The 25,000-nt window shown below is 40.0% G+C and overlaps 2 protein-coding genes across 4 annotated transcripts in view; one reads left to right on the top strand and one right to left on the bottom strand.

Annotated features, from left to right (window-relative positions):
* Positions 1 to 1,104, top strand: part of tmcc1a (transmembrane and coiled-coil domain family 1a) — a 47,164-nt gene extending 46,060 nt beyond the window's left edge. For all 3 annotated transcript variants that reach the window (XM_079638336.1, XM_079638334.1, XM_079638335.1), the window contains exon 5: positions 1 to 1,104. This exon is cut by the window's left edge and continues 1,291 nt beyond it. The gene's annotated coding sequence lies outside the window, so the exon portion shown is untranslated.
* A 2,937-nt stretch (positions 1,105 to 4,041) lies between these two features.
* cacna1db (calcium channel, voltage-dependent, L type, alpha 1D subunit, b) overlaps positions 4,042 to 25,000 on the bottom strand; it is a 120,312-nt gene continuing 99,353 nt past the window's right edge. Inside the window, exons 36-42 of the mRNA XM_079637795.1 lie at positions 24,194 to 24,313; positions 20,364 to 20,641; positions 17,840 to 17,986; positions 17,631 to 17,761; positions 12,894 to 12,991; positions 12,447 to 12,734; positions 4,042 to 4,764 (exon numbers count right to left, since the gene is read on the bottom strand). Of these exons, the coding sequence (XP_079493921.1) occupies positions 4,489 to 4,764; positions 12,447 to 12,734; positions 12,894 to 12,991; positions 17,631 to 17,761; positions 17,840 to 17,986; positions 20,364 to 20,641; positions 24,194 to 24,313 (1,338 nt within the window). The 3' untranslated portion in view covers positions 4,042 to 4,488. The remainder of the gene's footprint in view (positions 4,765 to 12,446; positions 12,735 to 12,893; positions 12,992 to 17,630; positions 17,762 to 17,839; positions 17,987 to 20,363; positions 20,642 to 24,193; positions 24,314 to 25,000) is intronic.

Below are 25,000 nucleotides of genomic sequence, written 5' to 3' on the forward strand. Positions count from 1 at the left end.
ATTATTATAATGAGGAATATTGTGGCGTGTTCGTTCCCGGAGGAAACTCGAGACTACAGTGGAGGCGTTTCAGAAGTTCAGAAACACTGACACTGATATAGAGAAGAACTGGATCTTACTCATGATCAACATCACACACAGAGGATCATGGGAAAAAAGCATCTTTAAATCCCTAGCGAGCTTCAGAAGGACCGCTGGCTTCAGACATGCCACTGAATGCCTGTAAAACGATTCAATGTTTTTCTATATTTCTAATATAATTTAGTTGAATGTAGCATTCTGCATTAGTTCCCACAGAAATGAATAGTTTGCTCAGTGTTGTGAGTGAACGGCCGCCACACGATTCTGAGCGGGTCTTTAGTGTGCAACAGTATCTCGAGATGAGGATGAGGATGAGGATGATGAGGATGAGGATGAGGATGATGAGGATGAACACTTGGACAAACAAAATCTGTTGTCGGATGGAAAATCTTCCGTATGAAGAAGAAAACCTCGACACGACTCTGAGCTGATGCTGAACTCCTGCTATCACCGCTCAGGCGTGTTTGACCTTTGACCTGTGATGTCACGGTGCTCTTTCCTCACTGTGACGTCTGAAGGACGTTTAGGTTATTATTTTCAAAAAGTGAAATGATTTTCTCTTGTATTATCTGATGTAAAAACACTGTTTTAAATGAAGTATTAATTTATTGAACATTGCACTGCCGCACTGGACCGGTGACCGCAGAGAAACACAGTTGCTGTTCTTGCTGATGTGTGTAATATCAAAAACCAGTATATTTGATATAGTGAGGGAGATGTTTTTGATGGTCTGTAAGTTCCTATGTCTACTGTAGTAACCCATCGGGACTGCTGTTATTAATTCAGCGCGTTGTACGTGTTTGATCCACTCACACCTCAACTTATGCAGATCTCATGGATCGAGCACAGCCGTCTAACTGTACGATATATAATATACAATAACGCTCAGGGGAATGTCCTCTGCAGAAGCTGTATTACGCTGCCACGGGATGAGTTTACGTGAATGATGATTTAAACCACTCTAGTGCCTTCCACACATCTTCTGTACAAACATCTCTGTAATAAAGATGATTTCTGACTAGCAGTGTTGTTGTCGTATCACCATAGTGTGTTCAGCTAGAGGAAGCTGTGGGAATAACGTGTTCGAACACCCACACTTGCGGTCTTTGCACGTCTACTTGCATGATATATCTTCTGTATTTTGCCCAAGTGTTCAAGATAGGTGTAAAGACTGCAAGTGTGGGGAAAACTTGTGTTTACCCAATTAGAGACACTAATAATTTTGTTAAAATGCAAGGGATTTCAGAGCTTTCAATACTTTGCATTTTAAAATAAACGTGTAAATATCTGTTCATTATCCCATGTAACAAGACTATTTAAAATGGCGGTGCTTCTAGTTCAGTTGTGCCCAGTGCTTGAAGTGGGGAAAAAAGGTGCCGGTACTCTCTTCCATTGGCAAAACCTGACATCTGAGATTTCTACAGTGAAAAAAACAACAACCTTGGAGATATTGCAGGTAGAACAACAATTTATTGTTATTTGTTAACAACATAAATGTATTTAAACAAGTCGTGTGTACGTGCGCGTGTATTCTGACTAGTTTACTTTTTTTTTTTTATGTATATTTTGAGTCTTCATTCTCTTTTCCGACTTAGTCTACTGCAATTATTGTTAAAACACGCTATACAAATGCTGCTTGTGCATTTTGGGCATATTTTGTGTGAAATCTTTTTTTTTTTTGTCCATCAAAAGTGTGTTTTCACTTTAATTGAGCGTGAGCGGCACAGGAAAAATACACTCGCGCCGAACCCGATGACCACGGCAAACTATTTTTTTTCTGTGTATTGCACGGATTAATTGTTCACCACAAGACTAATAATATCCGCTAACAAAGTAAATAGGGTCAATTTTGATTTCATGCCGACTTTAAGAGTAAAATGTAGAAAAATGGTGGTGAGTACCGCCCCACTTCGAGAACTGGTTGTGCCGTTGTACAAAATACACACAGCCTACACATCTTTGCACCAATGAAATGTGCAACACTTTGTTTTAATACCAAATTACATGTAATATCTAATTATTTTAACTTTCAGTGGAACGATTTTCTTGACATCTCGTGATTTCGGGGCACATGATTTCATGAACATGATGCATGATGGGATACGCTTCTCGAATACCTCTCCAAAGTATTCGAGATAGTGTGTGTTTAGTGGTGCGTTGAAGGCTCTGTGCTTTGGCATTTTTCAGACATGGGAAAGTCTTGCGCTCTTACTTCCCGTTGCATGTACGCGCGCTCAAGTGACCACAGGTGTGGGTATGTGGACAGGCCCACAGTTTCCATCATTTATAAAAATGGTCTTTGACGTAGAAAAAGTGTTTCGCACCGTGTCAGGATCTAAGCAGACGTATGCACTTTTCCTTGTGCCAGAGAGTCTGAGAACTGCAGATATTTGGAAATCTAAGCAATTTTCTTATAAAAGAGCACCAGTCAACGTCCAAATCCTTTACATGTTAATGGAATTACAAGGTGGAAATATGAAACTATTCACCTGAGAATAATTTCAGGTAAATTTGCTTAAAATCGATGTATAGATTTGATATCTGGAAAAGAGAACGACGAATCACACATTGGAGAATGAACAAATCAAATGTAGTCCTACTGACGCGCTCTCTTGACAACTCACGTTCCCAGGAGGACGGACACATCCCAGGGGCGTAGCATTTAGTAGGGACGCTAGGGGACGTGTCCCTACCAATATACAATGACACTGATATATCCCTAGCAATAATTTCGATCAAAACTTAAAATATATTATATATTGATGTCCCCGTCCCCACCAATTTCAAAATCAAACCTACGCCACTGCTCCATCCCAGGGTTTCCAGCTGATCTGGAGTTGATGCTGGGATGCACAGGTAGACCTGTTTGAACCCAGGAGTCCTCCCACTTCCAGTTGCTCTATTCCCTGACCGAGTATCCGTTCCCCCCGGTGAGCCTTTCTCGAACAGACGCTGTACAAGGTCAGGGAGGACGAGGAGCAGGTCTGTTTGTGTCTTACTGGTCCACCCGCTCCTGGTTTTCGGACCTGATGCTCCAGATTTCCCTGAGGAAGGACCTGCTTTCTCAGGGACGGGGCGTTATATTGCACCCGCATCCAGACCTCTGAAACCTTGTGTGAAAGACGAGTGATTTTTTAATAAATCAAACTAAACACTGAAGATTTAGTGAAACGAACATGCAGTATTTCAAAACCTAAAGTTCACTTTATGTTCACCCAAACAATATTTTCCCACCTTGTTTCAAACCTGTTATTTTTTTCCATTATACACCAATGAGAAGTTCACTGTGAAGTAGGGCTGTAAACGATTAATCGAATCCAAAATAAAAGTTTGTGTTTTCATAATATATTTCTGTATTGTGTATAATTATTTTGTATATATAAATACACACACATGCATGTATATATTGAAAAAAAATGTGTTATTTATATATAAAATAGTTCTATTTATATATAATATAAATCATATAAAAATATATATGGAGTACATAAATGCAAATATTTCTCAAATATATACATGCATGTGTGTGTTTTTATATATACTTTTGTATATATAAATACACAAACATGCATGTATATATTTGACCCCAATTGTGGGTCAAATATGGACAACCCCAACCATTGGGTTAAATTTTTAAATTGCATTTTTGATCCAACGTTTGGGTTTGTCCATATTTGACCCAAAAATTGGGTCAAAACAACCCTGCATTTTTTAGAGTGTATTATGTAAACACAAACTTTTATTTTGGATTCGATTAATCGCGATTAATCGTTTACAGCCCTACTGTGAAGTTCACACAATTTGTGCGTTATATTCCCAGTGGAACGATAGCTTAACGTGTGTTCCTTATAAAGATGTGTTGCATAAGATTTGACGTCAATGGCGCCAAACGCAACTGACCTTGACGCACCACATTTGAATATGCGAAAGTAAGAAAAAGGAGACATTTTGTCAATAATTACTTACATTTTTGTGAAATTTAATTTGAAAGACTTGGAATATAGTTCTGTTATCCAACCAGGAGGTATTGCTGTGAAGCTTTTACCACTGTAATGCTTCATATACAGTATGTGAGTACAATACTTGACTCAAATGGAGAACGTGTCCTGAATGGGTCTGTTCAGTAGCTTTGACCAGGTGGACTTTGGCTGGTTAGGGATCTTCAAAGGTCGAAGAGCCACTGTCCAGTCCATGCATAGATTCAGAGGAAAACACTTGGGTCGGTAATGTCAGCACATTTGGATCTTGCCGGAAACTTCCCAAGACAAGGTTTGCTAACTAAATGAAAAGATCCAAATGTATAAGCGTAAAGCGATCGGTCCACATAAGCCAACAGACACTCCCGTTTAAAGGCACAATTACCTCATTGGTTCATTGTTCTACATGATTTAGTTTTGTTGTTCTTTACTATAATACTGAGACGTAGATCATTTCGTCGGCGAGGTCCTCCTCGCGTTTGCTGCTCGTGTCCGCCTCCTCGTCGCTGTAGTCGCGAACACTGCTCTGACTCAAGCCCGTCTCCTCTGCCTCCGGCCCGTGGCCTAGCGTGACGCTCAGTAAGTTGCTAGCAGCACTTTCCATCTCATCAATTGTCATTTCACAAGCATCGGCAATCTCGTGTTTGGTCACCATCACAAACTTCGGATCCTTTGCATATTTGCCCAGTCCCCCAGATATCATCACCTGCAACACAAGACATCGTGTCAGCGCGTCAGGTTTTGACGAGAGTTTGTCACTTATCACTACATGCAAAGCTCAAGATCTACACAGGATCATCAAATGAAAAATAAGAAAACTAATCACAAAATAATACCCATAAAGTTAAGTCCATAAACTCCTTCCAGTCAATATTCATCAATGAAGGCAAGTTTTACTGTATAAAGCTGTATGATATAGTGGGAAAGATAAGGGGCCGTATCTTGCACCCAGCGCAATTGACTTGATGACTTGTATACCGACGCACTATTCTGCACCCGCGCACAGCGGACTCTTCCCTCCACAGACGCACGTCGGTAAATTAGGGAATGAACTTGCGCTCGGGGGGGCGGTTCAGTGAAAAGAGGAGCGTGTTCCGGCACAAACGTTCCCTGGTGATATTCTGCAGTTCCAGAAAACAACTCCGCCACTGACCAGGAGAAACCCAGTCTAAAGACAGCGGCGCCGCACGTTAGTCAGATGCTATTTTAAGGGCGCGTGCTTGGCCATTATGTAGCGTGTGAACAACACACACACTTTGATTCTCTAATCTAAACGGACGCAGCAGTTTTCATTTTTGCAAATCATACATTATTACAAGGAAAAATATTAACATTTTATCTAGATAAAATAAAAATAAAATCTAGATTACATTTACCCAAATTATTATACGCCTGTGTAACCGAAGCTAATTTGTGTGTGTTTCTCCATCATCCTCATACAATGTCACTTCTCTGTGTTTTACGGCCCTGACGAGAACGTCGGTCTCCTCGGCTGTGAACCGCTCCTGGCGTGCGCCGGCAAACCCGCCGTTATAATAGCAATCCACCGTTATAATAGCAATCCGCCGTTATAATAGCAATCCGCCGTTATAATAGCAATCCGCCGTTATAATAGCAATCCGCCGTTATAATAGCAATCCGCCGTTATAATAGCGATCCGCCGTTATAATAGCAATCCGCCGTTATAATAGCGATCCGCCGTTATAATAGCAATCCGCCGTTATAATAGCAATCCGCCGTTATAATAGCGATCCGCCGTTATAATAGCAATCCGCCGTTATAATAGCGATCCGCCGTTATAATAGCGATCCGCCGTTATAATAGCGATCCGCCGTTATAATAGCGATCCGCCGTTATAATAGCAATCCGCCGTTATAATAGCAATCCACCGTTATAATAGCAATCCGCCGTTATAATAGCGATCCGCCGTTATAATAGCGATCCGCCGTTATAATAGCAATCCACCGTTATAATAGCGATCCGCCGTTATAATAGCAATCCGCCGTTATAATAGCAATCCGCCGTTATAATAGCGATCCGCCGTTATAATAGCAATCCGCCGTTATAATAGCAATCCTCCGTTATAATAGCGATCCGCCGTTATAATAGCAATCCGCCGTTATAATAGCGATCCGCCGTTATAATAGCAATCCGCCGTTATAATAGCAATCCTCCGTTATAATAGCGATCCGCCGTTATAATATCAATCCGCCGTTATAATATCAATCCGCCGTTATAATAGCAATCCGCCGTTATAATATCAATCCGCCGTTATAATAGCGATCCGCCGTTATAATAGCGATCCGCCGTTATAATAGCAATCCGCCGTTATAATATCAATCCGCCGTTATAATAGCGATCCGCCGTTATAATAGCGATCCGCCGTTATAATATCAATCCGCCGTTATAATAGCAATCCGCCGTTATAATAGCGATCCGCCGTTATAATAGCAATCCGCCGTTATAATAGCAATCCGCCGTTATAATAGCGATCCGCCGTTATAATAGCGATCCGCCGTTATAATAGCGATCCGCCGTTATAATAGCGATCCGCCGTTATAATAGCAATCCACCGTTATAATAGCGATCCACCGTTATAATAGCGATCCGCCGTTATAATAGCAATCCGCCGTTATAATAGCAATCCGCCGTTATAATAGCAATCCGCCGTTATAATAGCGATCCGCCGTTATAATAGCAATCCTCCGTTATAATAGCGATCCGCCGTTATAATAGCGATCCGCCGTTATAATAGCGATCCGCCGTTATAATAGCGATCCGCCGTTATAATAGCAATCCGCCGTTATAATAGCAATCCGCCGTTATAATAGCAATCCGCCGTTATAATAGCAATCCGCCGTTATAATAGCAATCCGCCGTTATAATAGCAATCCGCCGTTATAATAGCGATCCGCCGTTATAATAGCGATCCGCCGTTATAATAGCGATCCGCCGTTATAATAGCAATCCGCCGTTATAATAGCGATCCGCCGTTATAATAGCGATCCGCCGTTATAATAGCAATCCGCCGTGGAACAAGCGCGCCGGCTCTTAAAGGGAATGTGAGAGGACGCTCTGATTGGTTTATTTCACGTTACGCCCAAACCACACCTATGAATAATGAAGCGACTTCAGACCAACACATTTTAGATTTGCGTCGGGCACAAGAGTCGTTTATCCCGCCGGTATAATAGCGACAGCGCCGGGATCCGCCCACAGAGTTACTTGCGCTTTGATACTTGCGTTTCAGAGCGTTACAATAGGGCCCATACAGTATGTCAATGTTTTACAGACTCATATATATGATGTATAGCCCAATATTAATTTATTTGCTCTTACATGTCTTAAAAGTAGTGCTGTGTTGAAAAAATCGATTCACCAATTCTGAATCGATTTTCATATTAATTTCTAAAGATCGATCCGTAACTCAGAGGATCGATTTAATAACAGGCCTACATTTTCCCCATAAACACACCGAGACATGGCGACCGGCGGCGCTGCTAATGCGGTTTTCTAAGCGCGCCTCTGTTCATGGTTGCATAGCAACGACAGACGCAAAGGGAAAGCACGCGCTTGTGGAGAGGAGAAAGCGGTGCAAACTGCGCTCTCCATGATGACGAGGAAGTATCATCAAATAATTAATTGATTTCTAGCCCTTGCATTAGCTTTACTACTAGATATATTCATTGAGATGAGAAATGAAAAGCCGCCCTGTACAGCTGTGATCAGCTGTTCGGCCGAGCTTTCCATGTTGTTACGGAAAGACCGCTGGTTTTTGTCACATGACCTGTTGAGATGCATTGAAGTGCTTCTCACTGAATTTGCACGCGCATAAAACGCGATATGTGAACAGCCCCTAAAGTGGTATCGTGTGCGGTTGTATCTAGTTTAAAAGGCCTTCTAAATATGAACGCAGTTTTGGATTAAATAAAAGGACAGTCAAGTCAAATAAAACACGTTTTATCTCCTGTTTAGTTGGTAGGCTAACACTACATTAAGATACCATTCATTAACATTAATGCCTTATCTAACATCAACACATTGAGTGAACAATACATTTTTACAACATTAATGTATGTTTGTGAATGTTATTTAATACAAAAACTTGATTGTTCATGAACAATAAAAACTTGATTGTTCATGAACAATAAAAACTTTTGATTTTAAAAATATAAGATTGGATCAGATCGGATCGAATCGAATCGAATCGAATCGAATAATGATAATCGATTCAAGATCTTGAGAATCGGAATCGAATCGATTCTTGAAATTTGAATCGATACCCAGCACTACTTAAAAGGGTGATTTCTTGCATAAGAAACAATTGCAACCATCATTTTTTGTCAGTGTAGTTATATTCAGAATGTCTATAAGTAAAATCTAACTAAAAACAGTCAACACCAACCCGGATATATTTGAAAATGCTATATTTTCTTGATGTTTTTTGGCCTTCTGTCCACACTGATGAGAAATTTGCAGTTATTTTAATTAATGGAGGAATTTGAAAACAAGTTTAGTCATGATATATTGTACACATAGGTATCTATAATCACCCTGGCATTGTTGTGTCTGCTGTTCATTTTCAAAGTGTCATTTTCATATAACATTCCTGCAAAGATGATAGAAAATGTACTTGCAATTGCTGTCCTGAGTAAAAACATGAGGGCAGTTGTGTTTTAGGCCAGACATGGATTAATAAAATGATCATGGCAGAAGAATAGCATGAGAACTTTATTATGTCTGTATCATCTCAATGAGCCTTTATTATGTTTTATGATTGAAGCACTTTCTGACGTTTCAGAAAAACTCCAGTGTGGACGGAGAGAGTTTTGAAATGAAAGCAACATTTTCAAATGTATCCAGATTCATGTAGACGTCGCCTCATAGTCCCAGCCCCAGTTAAACACACACCAGCGGATCGAGATCTTCAGGTTTACTAGCACTTCCAGTTGAGCTGTTTTAGGGCAGGTTGGAGATAAACTTTGGCCAGGTTTAAACACACAAAGGGGGCTTTTGCACAGGGAAGTTATAGGAACTCAGGATGGTTCCTGGTTGCATTCGCACCGCCAGTACGAACTCTGAAGTGACGTAAGCCGCGCTTGTTGTGTGACTTTTATTTTGATGGCGCTGAGAACGACTGAGCTCACAGTGTTCACATGCTCCGTGTTCATTAGTTTACGATCTGTCTAATACGTCATTAGATAGAACTGTTATACATAGAAAGTAGACAGTGATGAAGAGTTATTAGCGTATGCTGTGAGGTGTTGCTGAACAGAAATACATAATCATGTTTGTCTTGGTCTCCTCAAAGTCACGTTGGGTTTCTCCTCAGCGTAAAGGTTGAGACGTCCATCTATCTCTGTTTTACATGTTCGTAGAGTTAGTTTGTGGAGTAAATATATAAGCTATAATCTGTGTGTTTACAATGCCTTTTTAAAAATGCCGGGTGCTCGTGTTTCACGTGCGTTCGGCCAATCAGCGAAGACTAACGTCACTGGTAGTTTCTATAGCGCTGGTTTAGACCGACTCTGGAGTTCCTAGAACTAAATCGTTCCTAGTTCCTGCGGTGCGAACACGCCAAAATCCGGGAACTTCCAACAGTAGTTCTAGGAACTGTGAAAAGGTTCCTCCGGTGCGAAAGCCCCTGATGTAGACGTAGCCTCATAGTCCCAGCCCCAGTAAACACACCTGAGCCAGCGGATCAAGATCTTCAGGTTTACTAGAGCTTCCAGTTCAGTTATTTGGAGATAAAGCTTCCAGGAGCAGGTTTGAACAATTAAAGGGATAGTTCACTTTACAATGCAAATTACCCCATGATTAATCACCCTGAAGCCATCCTAGGTGTATATGACTTTCTTCTTTCAGACGAACACAATAGGAGTTATAATAAAATATATTCTGGCTCTTCCCAGCTTTATAATGGCAGTGAATTGCAACCAACAGTTTGAAGCTGAAAAAAGAGAATCCGTCATAAACAAACTCCACACGGCTCTGGGGGTCAATAAAGGCCTTCTGAAGCAAAGCCATGAGAATATACATTTAAAACTTTATAACCAATTTCCGGCCAAACGAACATACGGATTCGACTTGAGTCTAAGCGCAACTTATAAGACTAATGCGACGCACTGCTGATATGTTAAATATGAATATTTTCGCATCAAACGCATCTCTTCGCTTTTGCCTTTATTAACCCCCCGGAGCAGTGTGGAGCACTTTTATGATGGATAGATGCACTTTTATGATGGATAGATGCACTTTTATGATGGACAGATGCACTTTTATGATGGACAGATGCACTTTTATGATGGACAGATGCACTTTTATGATGGACAGATGCTCTTTTATGATGGATAGATGCACTTTTATGATGAACAGATGCACTTTTATGATGGACAGATGCACTTTTATGATGGACAGATGCACTTTTATGATGGACAGATGCTCTTTTATGATGGACAGATGCACTTTTATGATGGACAGATGCTCTTTTATGATGGACAGATGCACTTTTATGATGGATAGATGCACTTTGATGATGGACAGATGCACTTTTATGATGGATAGATGCACTATTATGATGGATAGATGCACTTTTATGATGGATAGAGGCACTTTTATGATGGATAGATGCACTTTTATGATGGATAGAGGCACTTTTATGATGGATAGATGCACTTTTATGATGGACAGATGCACTTTTATGATGGACAGATGCACTTTTATGATGGATAGATGCACTTTTATGATGGACAAATGCACTTTGATGATGGACAGATGCACTTTTATGATGGATAGATGCACTTTTATGATGGATAGATGCACTTTTATGATGGATAGATGCACTTTTATGATGGACAGATGCACTTTTATGATGGATAGATGCACTTTTATGATGGACAGATGCACTTTTATGATGGATAGATGCACTTTTATGATGGACAGATGCACTTTTATGATGGATAGATGCACTTTTATGATAGATGGATGCACTTTAATGATAGATAGATGCGCTTTATCATGGACAGATGCACTTTTATGATGGACAAATGCAATTTATGATGGACAGATGCACTTTGATGATGGACAGATGCACTTTGATGATGGACAGATGCACTTTTATGATGGACAGATGCACTTTGATGATGGACAGATGCACTTTTATGATGGACAGATGTACTTTTATGATGGATAGATGCACTTTTATGATGGACAAATGCACTTTTATGATGGATAGATGCACTTTTATGATGGACAAATGCACTTTTATGATGGATAGATGCACTTTTATGATGGATAGATGCACTTTTATGATGGATAGATGCACTTTTATGATGGACAGATGCACTTTTATGATGGATAGATGCACTTTTATGATGGACAGATGCACTTTTATGATGGACAAATGCACTTTTATGATGGATAGATGCACTTTTATGATGGATAGATGCACTTTTATGAAGGATAGATGCACTTTTATGATGGATAGATGCACTTTTATGATGGATAGATGCACTTTTATGATGGACAGATGCACTTTTATGATGGATAGATGCACTTTTATGATGGACAGATGCACTTTTATGATAGATGGATGCACTTTTATTATGGATAGATGCGCTTTATCATGGACAGATGCACTTTTATGATGGACAAATGCACTTTTATGATGGACAAATGCACTTTTATGATGGACAGATGCACTTTTATGATGGACAGATTCACTTTTATGATGAACAGATGGACTTTTATGATGGATAGATGCACTTTTATGATGGACAGATGCACTTTTATGATGGATAGATGCACTTTTATGATGGACAGATGCCCTTTTATGATGGACAGATGCACTTTTATGATGGATAGATGCACTTTTATGATGGACAGATGCACTTTTATGATGGATAGATGCACTTTTATGATGGACAGATGCCCTTTTATGATGGACAGATGCACTTTTATGATGGATAGATGCACTTTTATGATGGACAGATGCACTTTTATGATGGACAGATTCACTTTTATGATGGACAGATGCACTTTTATGATGGATAGATGCACTTTTATGATGGACAGATGCACTTTTATGATGGATAGATGCACTTTTATGATGGACAGATGCCCTTTTATGATGGACAGATGCACTTTTATGATGGATAGATGCACTTTTATGATGGACAGATGCACTTTTATGATGGATGATGACTGTTGGTTGCAATTCACTCCCATTATCAGTGGAAGAGCCAAAATATTTGTATGTATTCGTCAGAAAGAAGAAACTCATATACACCTAGGATGGCTTGAGGGTGAGTAAATCATGGGATAATTTTTATTATATATATATATATAACTACTCAAACACGACCAAACACACGTGCAATGGTCTCTCACCGCTTCCACGAGGCTGTGAGCGCTGCTGCGCTGCTGCAGATGATGGCCACTCAATCGGGGGGGAACCTTCAAGAGGGAGGGGGTGGGCGGACGCGTGGACCAATCAGAGCCGTGCTGGGAATTCCAGAAGCCCCTGTGAACCAATCCGGGAGTGCTGCTGGCGCTGGGCGTGGCCTGAGTCAGGGGCGTGTAGGGAGGGGGCGTGGCCGGGGGCGTGACCCACGAGCGGATGGAGCGGGTCGGAGAGAGTCGCGCTCGACTCGGTTCTTGTCCGGTCGCCGTCTTCACCTGTGGAACCGCGAGGATAAATATTAAATTAATAATAAATTACCATTAATCTATAATGTTGGTGATAGCATACGGACCGTCTCAAGCATTTGTTGCACTGCCCTACTATGATATGATATTTGACAGCAGTAATGTCATGTCTGGTTATGCGATGATCACCTGATGCTGTGGCGGTGGACCTGTGGGATGCAGGGGAATCTCATCTTGACTGCTCTGTTTGCGCAGACACTCGAAATTGAAAGCGGTCTTGTGAGAGGCTGTGTGAAAGAACGCACATACATCAATATATGTGTATTTATTACAATTAATGAATGTTCAATCAAGTAAGAAAGATTGTAGCTGTTGCAAGAAGTCTTTGCCCAGAAGTCTAAACCTGAACATTGTTCAAATTCTAATTAAAAAGATTTGAACAAACACATTTCTATCCTCTTTTCCCCGATAATCCTCTGTAAATACACAGGCATCCTGTAATAACGGGAACATTGGCTCTCATTCACTGATGTGTGTGTATCATGAAAAAACGACCTAATAATATTACAGAAAAACTTCGAGCTATAAAGTAGCTTTTCTTTCTCTTTCCCTGTATATGATGAAACATATTTATTAAGATGAAATATCTATACAGTTTCATCTGAACACGATTATAAGGCCACACAGTATTCTTGCATATGGTTTTAGTTGTTCCTACATTTTAGTAAAAATTTAATTATAAAGTTATTGGTGAATCATGATTTGATCATGAAAACATGTGTAGTGTGCATCTCAAATGAGACCCAGTTTGACTGTGTTTTTTTAAAGGAATTTCTTGCAAAGTACAGTTGGCAGTTTTTTACTGTAAATTGAATGTGATTTTGTGTGTACACAAAGTAGCTTCAAAAACAAAAAAAGACCATATTTGGAAATTGTCACTGCATTTCAATGAAAAACAGTCAACCTTTGTTCCTTATAATTATCAATTTCTCCTTTACATCTATTCTGTTCTTAAGGTGCTGCTCGCATGGCGGTCAAAAATGACCAATGTTTTTTTTTATTTTTTTTTAATGAAATTAATGTACTAGTGCAATAATGTTTTTATTTAATATTTAGTATTTTTAGTGGATTGTATGGGTATTAAATTATATTTATGGAATAGTTATGATCCATTTATTACCTGTTAACCACAACCTGAGAATGAGCACGGGGAGCACTAGTGTGACTGTTTATCAGGACCAGTTAACCTTTTCGAAACATGTCGAAAAGTTTTGCTCTCCAGCACCTCGCTTTTTCAAATGTACATTGCATCTACGGTAGGCGATATGTACCAAAAAGCTTTGACAGGATGTGTTCTAATAGCACTTCGTCGAGTTTTCCTTCAGGTGAACAGGTGTGTTATTTCAAACAAACTGCAACATGACAACAAACAAACGTACATTAGCGCCATTAACTCTTGTTTTCTGTAATCTACGGTCACGTTTCCTTTTACGTTCTATTTTTGACTTTTTTGGCGACAATGTTTTCTTCTCCTGTGGCTTGGCATATGTATGGTCCATAATAACAATGCAATCCAGACTTTTAAACTTGCCGGTGCAGTTTCAAGCGCCTCTCGCTGCTCTGCACCTGCGTTTCTGCTGGTTTCAGTCACGTCACGTGACTGGCTGGCTCTGAACGAAAGCGCGTTGTGGAAACGCGTTGGCTTAGTACTTTTTATCCCTCTCTGCTATTATAGTTTTGCAAGATGGCGGAACTAGCCTCCGTGGACCTACCCGTCCCATGTATATAAAGATAATAAATTCTTCATTTATAAGGATAAGTCAGATAATTGGCCGAGGTATTTGTACACCATTGAGGACATATTTATGAATAAAAATATTGATTTTAGATAATAAAATACCTAAAAAGATACATATTGTCCCTTTAAGTAAAATTTAAAAAAATAAAATGACCAAACAGCACCAGAGGGTTAAAAGCCCAGTTAATCCTCCTCATTGGGCCAGTGCTGCACTGTTTTCTCATATTTCCTCTCTATGTTAGGAGGAGTTAAAAACAACAGAAACTGAAAAGCAAGCAAGCGATGGACCCTGTGCCATAAAAGATGACATACAGTAACTGTACTTCCATTTATCTTAAAGGATTAGTCACTTCAGAATTAAAATCTCCTGATAGTTTACTCTCCCGCACGTCATCCGAGATGTTCACGTCTGTCTTTCTTTAGTGGAACAGAAATGCAGGTGTGTGAGGAACACACTCCAGATGTTCTCCATATAGTGACTTCAGTGGTCCAGCGGGTCGAAGGTCCAGATGTGAGTTTCAGCTTCAAAGTCTCTCACGATCCAGCCGAGGAATAAGAGTCTCATCTAGACACACCAGCCGACATTTTATAACAAAATAAACATTATATACTTTTAACCACAAATGCTCATCTTGCACTCGCTGTGATGCGACACACATTACGTCATCAGGTTGAAAGGTCAAGCGTGACGTTGGCGAAAGAACCGACCCAGTGTTTACAAAGCGAACATGCAAAGAATAAGTCAAACGCCATTTACTAAAATAAATAATAAAATGTAAACCGACGATTTTGAATTTGGAGGAGAAAATTAGATGTTTTTCGCTCTACTCTACATTTTTCACCCACGTCAGGTGACCTTTCCAACGTGATTACGTAATGCGTTAAAGGTTGTATCAGCGATTTCAGGCCCACACATAAATGATCACATTCATCTAATCTCTCCTAACGATCCGCGAGCTGCGCGCCCCATAAGTAAGCCGTCAAACCACCGCGTCTCTGTAGGCAGCCGAGGCTCGGAGATCTGCACACAAAAACAAATGGTTTCACCAACCACTCAAAACCAAAATAAACAGTGTTCCAACCAATCACCGACAGGGGCGGGTGTTGTGAGGTTTTGCGCTCGTGCGCGGTGACGACTGCACGCGAAGTCGGAGCTGAAGAAGAAGCCAGCGTCTATCAACAAGAGAAACTGAACATGGGCTGAGTCAATCCCCAAGAGGAGGAGGAGGAGGATTAGGGCTAGGGAATACCAGCGTGTTTATTCAAAGACACGTATAGTTGTCGGGAAGGCTTTTTGAACGGTGGAAAGAAATTAAAGTAAAAAAAAAAAAAAAAAAACACCTCGCATGCCGAGGTGTCACTGTTTCTTCTGGACGGGTGAGTCGCTGCTAGCGCTGACTTGTTTGGATGTGAACTGTGTGTGAAAATATCCTTCTTGAAATAATATGAGAACTTGGGAACTAAACTTGGGTAACTCTAGCTAAGAAATGCACGTGCATGATCGTTTTTTTCTCACAAAACGGGAGGGAGGGACGAGCTAACTTGCTTTGTTTGGGATCTCGCTTCAAACTCAAACAGAATCAAACAGACGTCACCCACAATCGCTGACACAACCTTTAAGTCGTGGATGTGCAAGATGAGCATTTGTGGTTAAAAGTATATAAATGTTTATTTTGTTATAAAATGTCCACTGGTGTGTCTAGATGAGACTCTTAATCCTCGGCTGGATCGAGACTTTGAAGCTGAAACTCACATCTGGACCTTCGACCCGCTGGACCATTGAAGTCACTATATCTAACTAATCCTTTACCAGCTTGTTCAGGAGGAATTCAGCCTCATGTGTATTCCCAAACTAATGCTAGCTCTCAGTTAAACTAATGCTAGCTCTCAGTTAAACTAATGCTAGCTCTCAGTTAAACTAATGCTTGCTCTCAGTTAAACTAATGCTAGCTCTCAGTTAAACTAATGCTAGCTCTCAGTTAAACTAATGCTAGCTCTCAGTTAAACTAATGCTAGCTCTCAGTTAAACTAATGCTAGCTCTCAGTTAAACTAATGCTAGCTCTCAGTTAAACTAATGCTTGCTCTCAGTTAAACTAATGCTAGCTCTCAGTTAAACTAATGCTAGCTCTCAGTTAAACTAATGCTAGCTCTCAGTTAAACTAATGCTAGCTCTCAGTTAAACTAATGCTAGCTCTCAGTTAAACTAATGCTTGCTCTCAGTTAAACTAATGCTTGCTCTCAGTTAAACTAATGCTAGCTCTCAGTTAAACTAATGCTTGCTCTCAGTTAAACTAATGCTTGCTCTCAGTTAAACTAATGCTAGCTCTCAGTTAAACTAATGCTAGCTCTCAGTTAAACTAATGCTTGCTCTCAGTTAAACTAATGCTAGCTCTCAGTTAAACTAATGCTTGCTCTCAGTTAAACTAATGCTAGCTCTCAGTTAAACTAATGCTAGCACTCAGTTAAACTAATGCTTGCTCTCAGTTAAACTAATGCTTGCTCTCAGTTAAACTAATGCTTGCTCTCAGTTAAACTAATGCTTGCTCTCAGTTAAACTAATGCTAGCTCTCAGTTAAACTAATGCTTGCTCTCAGTTAAACTAATGCTTGCTCTCAGTTAAACTAATGCTTGCTCTCAGTTAAACTAATGCTTGCTCTCAGTTAAACTAATGCTAGCTCTCAGTTAAACTAATGCTTGCTCTCAGTTAAACTAATGCTAGCACTCAGTTAAACTAATGCTTGCTCTCAGTTAAACTAATGCTAGCTCTCAGTTAAACTAATGCTTGCTCTCAGTTAAACTAATGCTAGCACTCAGTTAAACTAATGCTAGCTCTCAGTTAAACTAATGCTTGCTCTCAGTTAAACTAATGCTAGCTCTCAGTTAAACTAATGCTTGCTCTCAGTTAAACTAATGCTAGCTCTCAGTTAAACTAATGCTTGCTCTCAGTTAAACTAATGCTTGCTCTCAGTTAAACTAATGCTAGCTCTCAGTTAAACTAATGCTTGCTCTCAGTTAAACTAATGCTAGCACTCAGTTAAACTAATGCTAGCTCAGTTAAAAGCGGTTTGAAAGCCACTCCGTGCGACACTATTAAAAGAGTATTATTTATTGTCTTCTAATATCTCACATTGTCGTTTTGATGACCTCTGGGACTGCTGGGATATGAGCTGCTCATCATCGTCACACACACATTCACACACGTCCAGTTGTCGAGCGGCAGCACAGTCACTCAAAGTGTCCTGGAAGTCTTTGTACGACCTGCAAGAGAACCAAAGAGAAGATGGAGATATTTTGATATTATTGATATACACATTCTGGAGAGTTTTGAAGCGATACCTGTCTCTAGCCAGCATGAAGTCCTCCTCGTGAAGCTCGTCTCCGCTGTAATACTCCGTGAGAGAGTTCCTGTCGTCGTCACTGATGTCCGCGCGACTGGGGTTTTGCACGTGGATAGTCGGATATCCGACAGCGCTGGAGCAAGACCTGCCGGACACAGGAGCATCAAAACAACTTTACATTCATTTATTACTTAAAGCTCACTTGATACTACATCAAAAAACGACTAGCCTAACTGATAAAGTTCAAGCATTATTAAAAACAAGTGAACCGTCAGTAATAAAATATAAATCTAGCAGTAGTATTCAGGTACAGAAATTAATAATTAAGCCTAAATGTAAAATAACACTATTTGTTCACTGTAGAAATTGAATGTGACCCAGTCACATGGGTCAATTCATTGAAATTGAGAGTTATGCATCATATGAAAGCGGAATAAATAATATTTCCATTGATGTGTGGTGTGTTAGGATAGGACAATATTTGGTCGAGACACAACTATTGAAAATCTGGAATCTGAGGAGCAAAAAAATGTAAACATTGAGAAAATCTCCTTTAAAGTTGTGCATTTATGTTCACGATTGTGCTGCATTCACTCACAGAAATACATGTTTTATATATTTACGGTAGGAAATTTACTAAATATCTTCATGGAACATGATCTTAATATCCTCATGATTTTTGGCATAAAAGAAAAATGTATAATTTTGACCCATACAATGTATAGTTGCTATTGCCACAGATATACCCGTGCGGCTCCAGACTGGTGTGTGGTCCAGGGTCACATATATAGCTTCATCTTAGGGCTGTAAACGATTAATCGCACCCAAAATAAAAGTTTGTGTTTACATAATAAATGTGCGTGTATTGTGTATAATTATTTTGTATATATAAATACACATACATGCTTGTATATATTTAAGAAACATTTGCATGTATATACTGTATATAGATTTATATACAATTTATATTATATATAAATATAAATATTTTATATATAAATAACACATTTTTCTTAAATATTTACATGCATGTATGTGTATTTATATATACAAAATAATTATACACAATACACGCACATTTATTATGTAAACACAAACTTTTATTTTGGGTGCGATTAATCGTTTACAGCCCTAATTCATCTTGGTTAAAGCTGTATGTTGTTGTTTTTTTTACATTAATGGCACAGACAACAGTAGGACATAATTTTGTGTTTATGTGTCAAGGACAAGTATCAATTTGGTGAGCGCTCTTCTTCCGCGTTTAAAATGGTTTGAATGTATAAATTTGCAAGACAAAACTTTCACTCTATGATAGTTAGATTTAGCAGTTGTTCTACAGCCAGTGATCTTGTGTGGTGTGGCTGGATTTTTTTTGGAACATTTTGAATAAATATAAACAGCAAAGACATTTTGTCCATGGCCTATTTGGCTCATATTTACAAACTGCAAGTCGAGTCAAGTCAGCTTCATTTACACAGCGCTTTTAACAATATAGATTGTTTCAAAGCAGCTTAACAGAGATAATAGGAAATTAAAGTAACAGAGATTGTTTTGGCTTTACAGCAGCTCTAGAATAAAGTTATTGTTGCAGTTTTTGATTGATTCACTTCCATTACAAAGATCATTAGTTATTAAAGCGTTAGTTCCCCCAGAAGTGTAAACTCTGTCAGTAATGACTCTCCTCATGTTGTTCCCCGTCAGACTCTCCTTCATCTTCGGGACACAAATGAAGATATTAGTGATTAAATCTGAGCGCTGTCTCACTCCTCCAGAGGCTTCTGTTGTAATTGAAACTCGACGGCACAGAAAGTTAGTAAAGACGATGTTTACAATAGTCCGAGTGACGACAGCGGCTCAACCTTAAGATTATCAAGCGACAAACAAACAAAAATAAGGACTTTATTGAACTCTTGATGTTCTTCTGTGTGTTCCTCTGAGTGAGTTCAGCGCAGTGCTTCTGGGGTGTACGTCAGAACGGAGGCTCACTATTGGCCGACGCTGGTCATGCGTGTAATGCTGGCCAATAGTGAGCCTCCGTTCTTGACGTACAACCCCTGTTACACTACGTGAACTCACTCAGAGGAACACACAGAAGAACATCAAGAGTTCAATAAAGTTCTTATTTTTGTTTGTTTTTTGAGCACAAAAAGTATTCTGGTCGCTTGATAAACTGAAGGTTGAGCCGCTGTCGTCACTCGGACTATTTTAAACATCGTCTTTACTAACTTTCTGGGCCGCAAGTTTCAATTACAACAGAAGCCTCTGGAGGAGTGAGACACTCTCAGATTTAATCACTAATATCTTCATTTGTGTCCCGAAGATGAAGGAAAGTCTGACGGGGAACAACATGAGGAGAGTCATTACTGACAGAGTTTACACTTCTGGGTGAACTAACACTTTAAGTGCGGGACTGGTTACTGGACACCGGTTGTGGCTGTGTTTGGTGAGTTGGGGGTGGGTAAACGCAAATTGTGTCTGTTTTTGTTTTCCTGTGGTGATCATGTGGTCATGTGACCTCTCACCTCTTGGAGTGAGTCCTGAGCTGTGCTTCTCCATCACTCCTGAGGCTGAGGTAGGAGCTGAGAGAGGACACCAGGCCCCTGGAGGGCCGGCGGTGCCAGCCGTTGGTGAAGACAGCGCCCGCCGGCACGCTGGCACTGTTGATATTTGAGTTGGTCGATCTGGTGTCTGGCTGGCAGTAAAGAGGGAGCGGGAGCTGCAAAGGACGCTGGGTAACGCTGGTGCTGTACTGATCTCCACTCGCATGATTGGCCAGACTCCCAATCACAACTCCATTCCTCTGCAAACACACACAACAGATTCAGGATCAAACAAATACAGGATCAAGAACAATTCCCATCGATTCCCTAGTTTTTCATCAAATCAAATTCATTCATTTTTAATTAACGGTATATACACTGATTGATGTAGAGATCCTTATAACAAGAAGTATTTATTTTGATTTCAAACATTATTTTTCAGGGTTTTTGGTGTTACATAAACATAAAACCCAAGATATTTTTTTAAAGTGCCCATTTACAAGTTCATAACTTTATTTTTGTGGTACGCTAGAAAAAATGTACAACATTTAAAGTAAAAAACAACAACATAATTGTTCTGCAAATAAAGACAACAGATTCAGGATAAAAAAAATACAGGATCAGACACGATTCCCATCAATTTTCTAGTTTTTCATCAAATCCAATTCATTCATTTTTAAATAATATACACTGACTTGATGTAACAGGGTCCTTATAATAGGAAGTATTTAAAGGGATAGTTCACTTTGAAATTAAATGTTGGTATGTTTTATCTTACCTGAAGTGCATCCAAGATGTCGGTGTCTTTGTCTCCGCAGTAGTTTCAATGTTGATATTTTAAGGTCAAACCGTTCTTGTCTGTCAGTCATATAATGCAGGTCTATAGGCACTGTCTCCAAAAGCATGCAGAGAAAAGTCTGCATGTAAGTGCACATTGATGGCCTAAGCTCGCGCGAACTCATCCGGGAGTGTTGAGTTTTCACTTATTCCCAGTTTGTAAGCCTTCTATCTTGACACACGACTCGCTTCATTGTTCAGGCCAATCAAAGGCACATGTTGAGCCGTACAGCCAATCACACACGTTTAAAAATGCAACGTCCAATCGAAGGCGGTTAGATTAGTTTCCGGGGAAGAAATCCGGTGTAAACAGATCAGATGGACATGGTTGTGTAAAAGAGATAAAAACTATATAAAAACTGTTCGTTTTCTCACACAAACCGCTCGTTTCGTGTCTTAGGCCATCAATGTGCACTCACAATGGGGAATTGTTTAATTTGGACTTTTCTCTGCATGCTTTTGGAGACAGTGCCTATAGACCTGCATTATATGACTGACAGAAGAGAACTGTTTGACCTAAAAATATCAAAATTGAAACTACTGCCACTTATATCTTGGATGCACTTCAGGAAAGCTAAAACATACCAAAATTTAATTTCAAAGTGAACTATCCCTTTAAACTTATTTCAAAAAAAAATTCAAGTTAGATATTAGATATTTTTGTAAAGTGCCCAAGTTTATAACTGTCCCAAACTGCTCTGAAACAAGAAGATGAGACACAGGTGAAAACACGATAATTGTGCTGATGAGTCCAGGCAGAGAATTATGGGAGATGTAGTTAGTGAGCGAATGACAATAGTCTGTTGTGGAGTGCCCTCTGGTGGCTCTTAAGGGCACTCCAGCTGGTGACCGTTACAATAACTTTATTTTTGTAGTCTGCTAGAATACATATACACGATCTAAAGTAAAAAAAAAACATACATTTTCTCATACTGTACATTGCTGCTAGTCTTGCGTAGCCAGAGCTTCAGACTGACTGCAGAAGGTCTGGACTCTATCTATGCTTTTCTGGGTCAAGAGGACATTTGACTGACATGTAACGCAACCAATCACAGTTCGTTTTGTTCTACGTCATGTTTATGGGCGTGACAATATAATGTCCATGTCCCTACAATAACAGACCAGCGTGCATCTAATAATAAATGATTCATTCAAGAATGTTGTGCAAGTTTACTGCAACAATGGAGCCGCGAACTTCACATACTTCTGAGAATCCAGTGTTTAACTGAATCTGGTCAGCGCTCATTGTCACAGTTCTAAACACACCGGTGTTCTTCTTCCACAAGGGGTCTTGGTGTCACTGCATTTGTTTCCAGGCGGACCGTTAAAGAGTGCAACACACACACGTCTCCAGGACATCCTGTAGAATTCAACCAATCAGATCGCGACTTCGAAACTCCTGAAGTGCTCTGATTGGTCAGCTGTGATTGGTCAGCTGGGCCAGTCTGTTGTGATTGGTCAGCTTGGCCAGGCTATTGTGATTGGTCAGCTGTGATTGGTCAGCTGGGCCAGTCTGTTGTGATTGGTCAGCTTGGCCAGGCTATTGTGATTGGTCAGCTGTGATTGGTCAGCTGTGATTGGTCAGCTGGGCCAGTCTGTTGTGATTGGTCGAATCAGAGTTCGTTTGAACCTCCGAGGAGGTCTCGGTCCGCTTGTCTGGTCCGCTTGTGGTGCGCACAGAGTGTGATTGCTGCATTCACACCGGCCCAACCTAACCGCACCACGGGGACAGCGAACTCTAGTGCGACTCAACCCAACTAAACGAGGCAGCTGTGAAAGAACCCCAAGTCATTTCTCGCCACCTTGTGGTGTAACGGCGTAATTGAAACAATTGTTACTTGATCGCAAAGTTCTGCAAAAACAGATCTGATGTTCCGATGTGATTTTGTTAAAGTGTTAAAGGGTTAGTTCACCCAAAAATGAAAATAATGTCATTAATGACTCACCCTCATGTCGTTCTAAGCCCGTAAGACCTCCGTTCATCTTCGGGACACAGTTTAAGATATTTTAGATTTAGTCCGAGAGCTTTCTGTCCGTCCATTGAAGCTGTATATACAGTATACTGTCCATGTCCATAAAGGTAATATAAACATCATCACAGTAGTCCATGTGACATCAGTGGGTTAGTTAGAAGTTTTTGAAGCATCGAAAATACTTTTTGGTCCAAAAATAACACAAAATAAGACTTTATTCAGCATTGTATTCTCTCCCGGGTCTGTTGTGAATCTGCGTTCAGGACTCCGCAGTGACGCTGATGGCGTAAGACGCTGATGACGTGTTATCTGGTGCGCCCGAGCTTTGTTTACAGTCTGAGGGAGACGCACGCTATATTCAAGCTATTCTACATTGTTTGCGTGGATATCATTTTTTTAATGGTGCGTAAATGTGCATGTCGCGGATGAGACACTTTTACAGCGTGCGTCTCCCTCAGTCTATAAACGAAGCTCGGGCGCACCAGATAACACGTCATCAGCGTCTTACGCCATCAGCGTAACTGTGAAGGATTGACAACAGACCCGGGAGAGAATACAATGCTGAATAAAGTCTTATTTTGTGTTATTTTTGGACCAAAAAGTATTTTCGATGCTTCAAAAACTTCTAACTAACCCACTGATGTCACATGGACTACTTTGATGATGTTTTTATTACCTTTATGGACATGGACAGTATACTGTATATACAGCTTCAATGGAGGGACAGAAAGCTCTCGGACTAAATCTAAAATATCTTAAACTGTGTCCCGAAGATGAACGGAGGTCTTACGGGCTTAGAACGACATGAGGGTGAGTCATTAATGACATTATTTTCATTTTTGGGTGAACTAACCCTTTAATAGACACCGGAGAAATGAATCGTTGTCAATTAGGAATGAGATCGCGTGGGAGTTTGAATCGATTCCGCCATCTGTTAACGATTAATCGTGCGGCTCTACTATTTAAGTTAGATGTGCACTGACAAACACTGGACCGCTTTACCCCGTATATCTCTTCCTCCTCGTGAAGGTTCCTGACGTCCACGAGTCCTTCGTCCTGGAGATCACATGATATGGCTCGGCGGATCTCAGGCCCGATATCATGCAGCGTGCGCAGACCAGCCTGCAGAAGACACGCATTTCACACACTTCACATTATTATGATACAGGAGACGTTTTTACAGAATTATGTCCATATGAGTTTTCCATATCTGTGGGAGAACACTTTTACTTTTTACTTCCCACTCATCAGCCTCTTTTATTTTTATATGTCTAATTTCAATCAGATTTTTATGGATGCTTGTTTCTGCTACGAAGTAAAAAAGAAAAAAGGTCATCGCGATCTCACAATTTGGACTTTATAACTCGTATTTCCGAGTTTATAACTCACAATTATGACTTTATTCTCAGAACAGTGAGATATAAGCTGGGAATTGTCTGTTATAAAGTCTCAAACTCGCAATTGCTTGAAAAAAGTCAGAATTGTGAGATAAAAAGTCACAATTACCTTTTTTTATGGCGTGGAAACAAGCTTCCATAGTTGTTAAAGGAATAGTTCACTTCAAAATGAAAATTGTGTCATAATTACGTCACCCTCAAGTTATTTCAAACCTGTATGAATTTCTTTCTTCTGCTGAACACACATGAAGAAAATACTAGGAAAACAATAGTACAGAAGTCAATAGGGTCCATCACCAGCCTGGTCACCGACGGTCTTCACAATATCTTCATGTGTTCATCAGAAGAAAGAAACTCATGCAGGTTTGAAACAACTTGAGGGTGAGTATATGATGACAGAATTTTCATTTTT

This window comes from Phoxinus phoxinus (assembly GCF_949152265.1).
Source record: "Phoxinus phoxinus genome assembly, chromosome: 15".
NCBI lineage: Eukaryota > Metazoa > Chordata > Actinopteri > Cypriniformes > Leuciscidae > Phoxinus > Phoxinus phoxinus.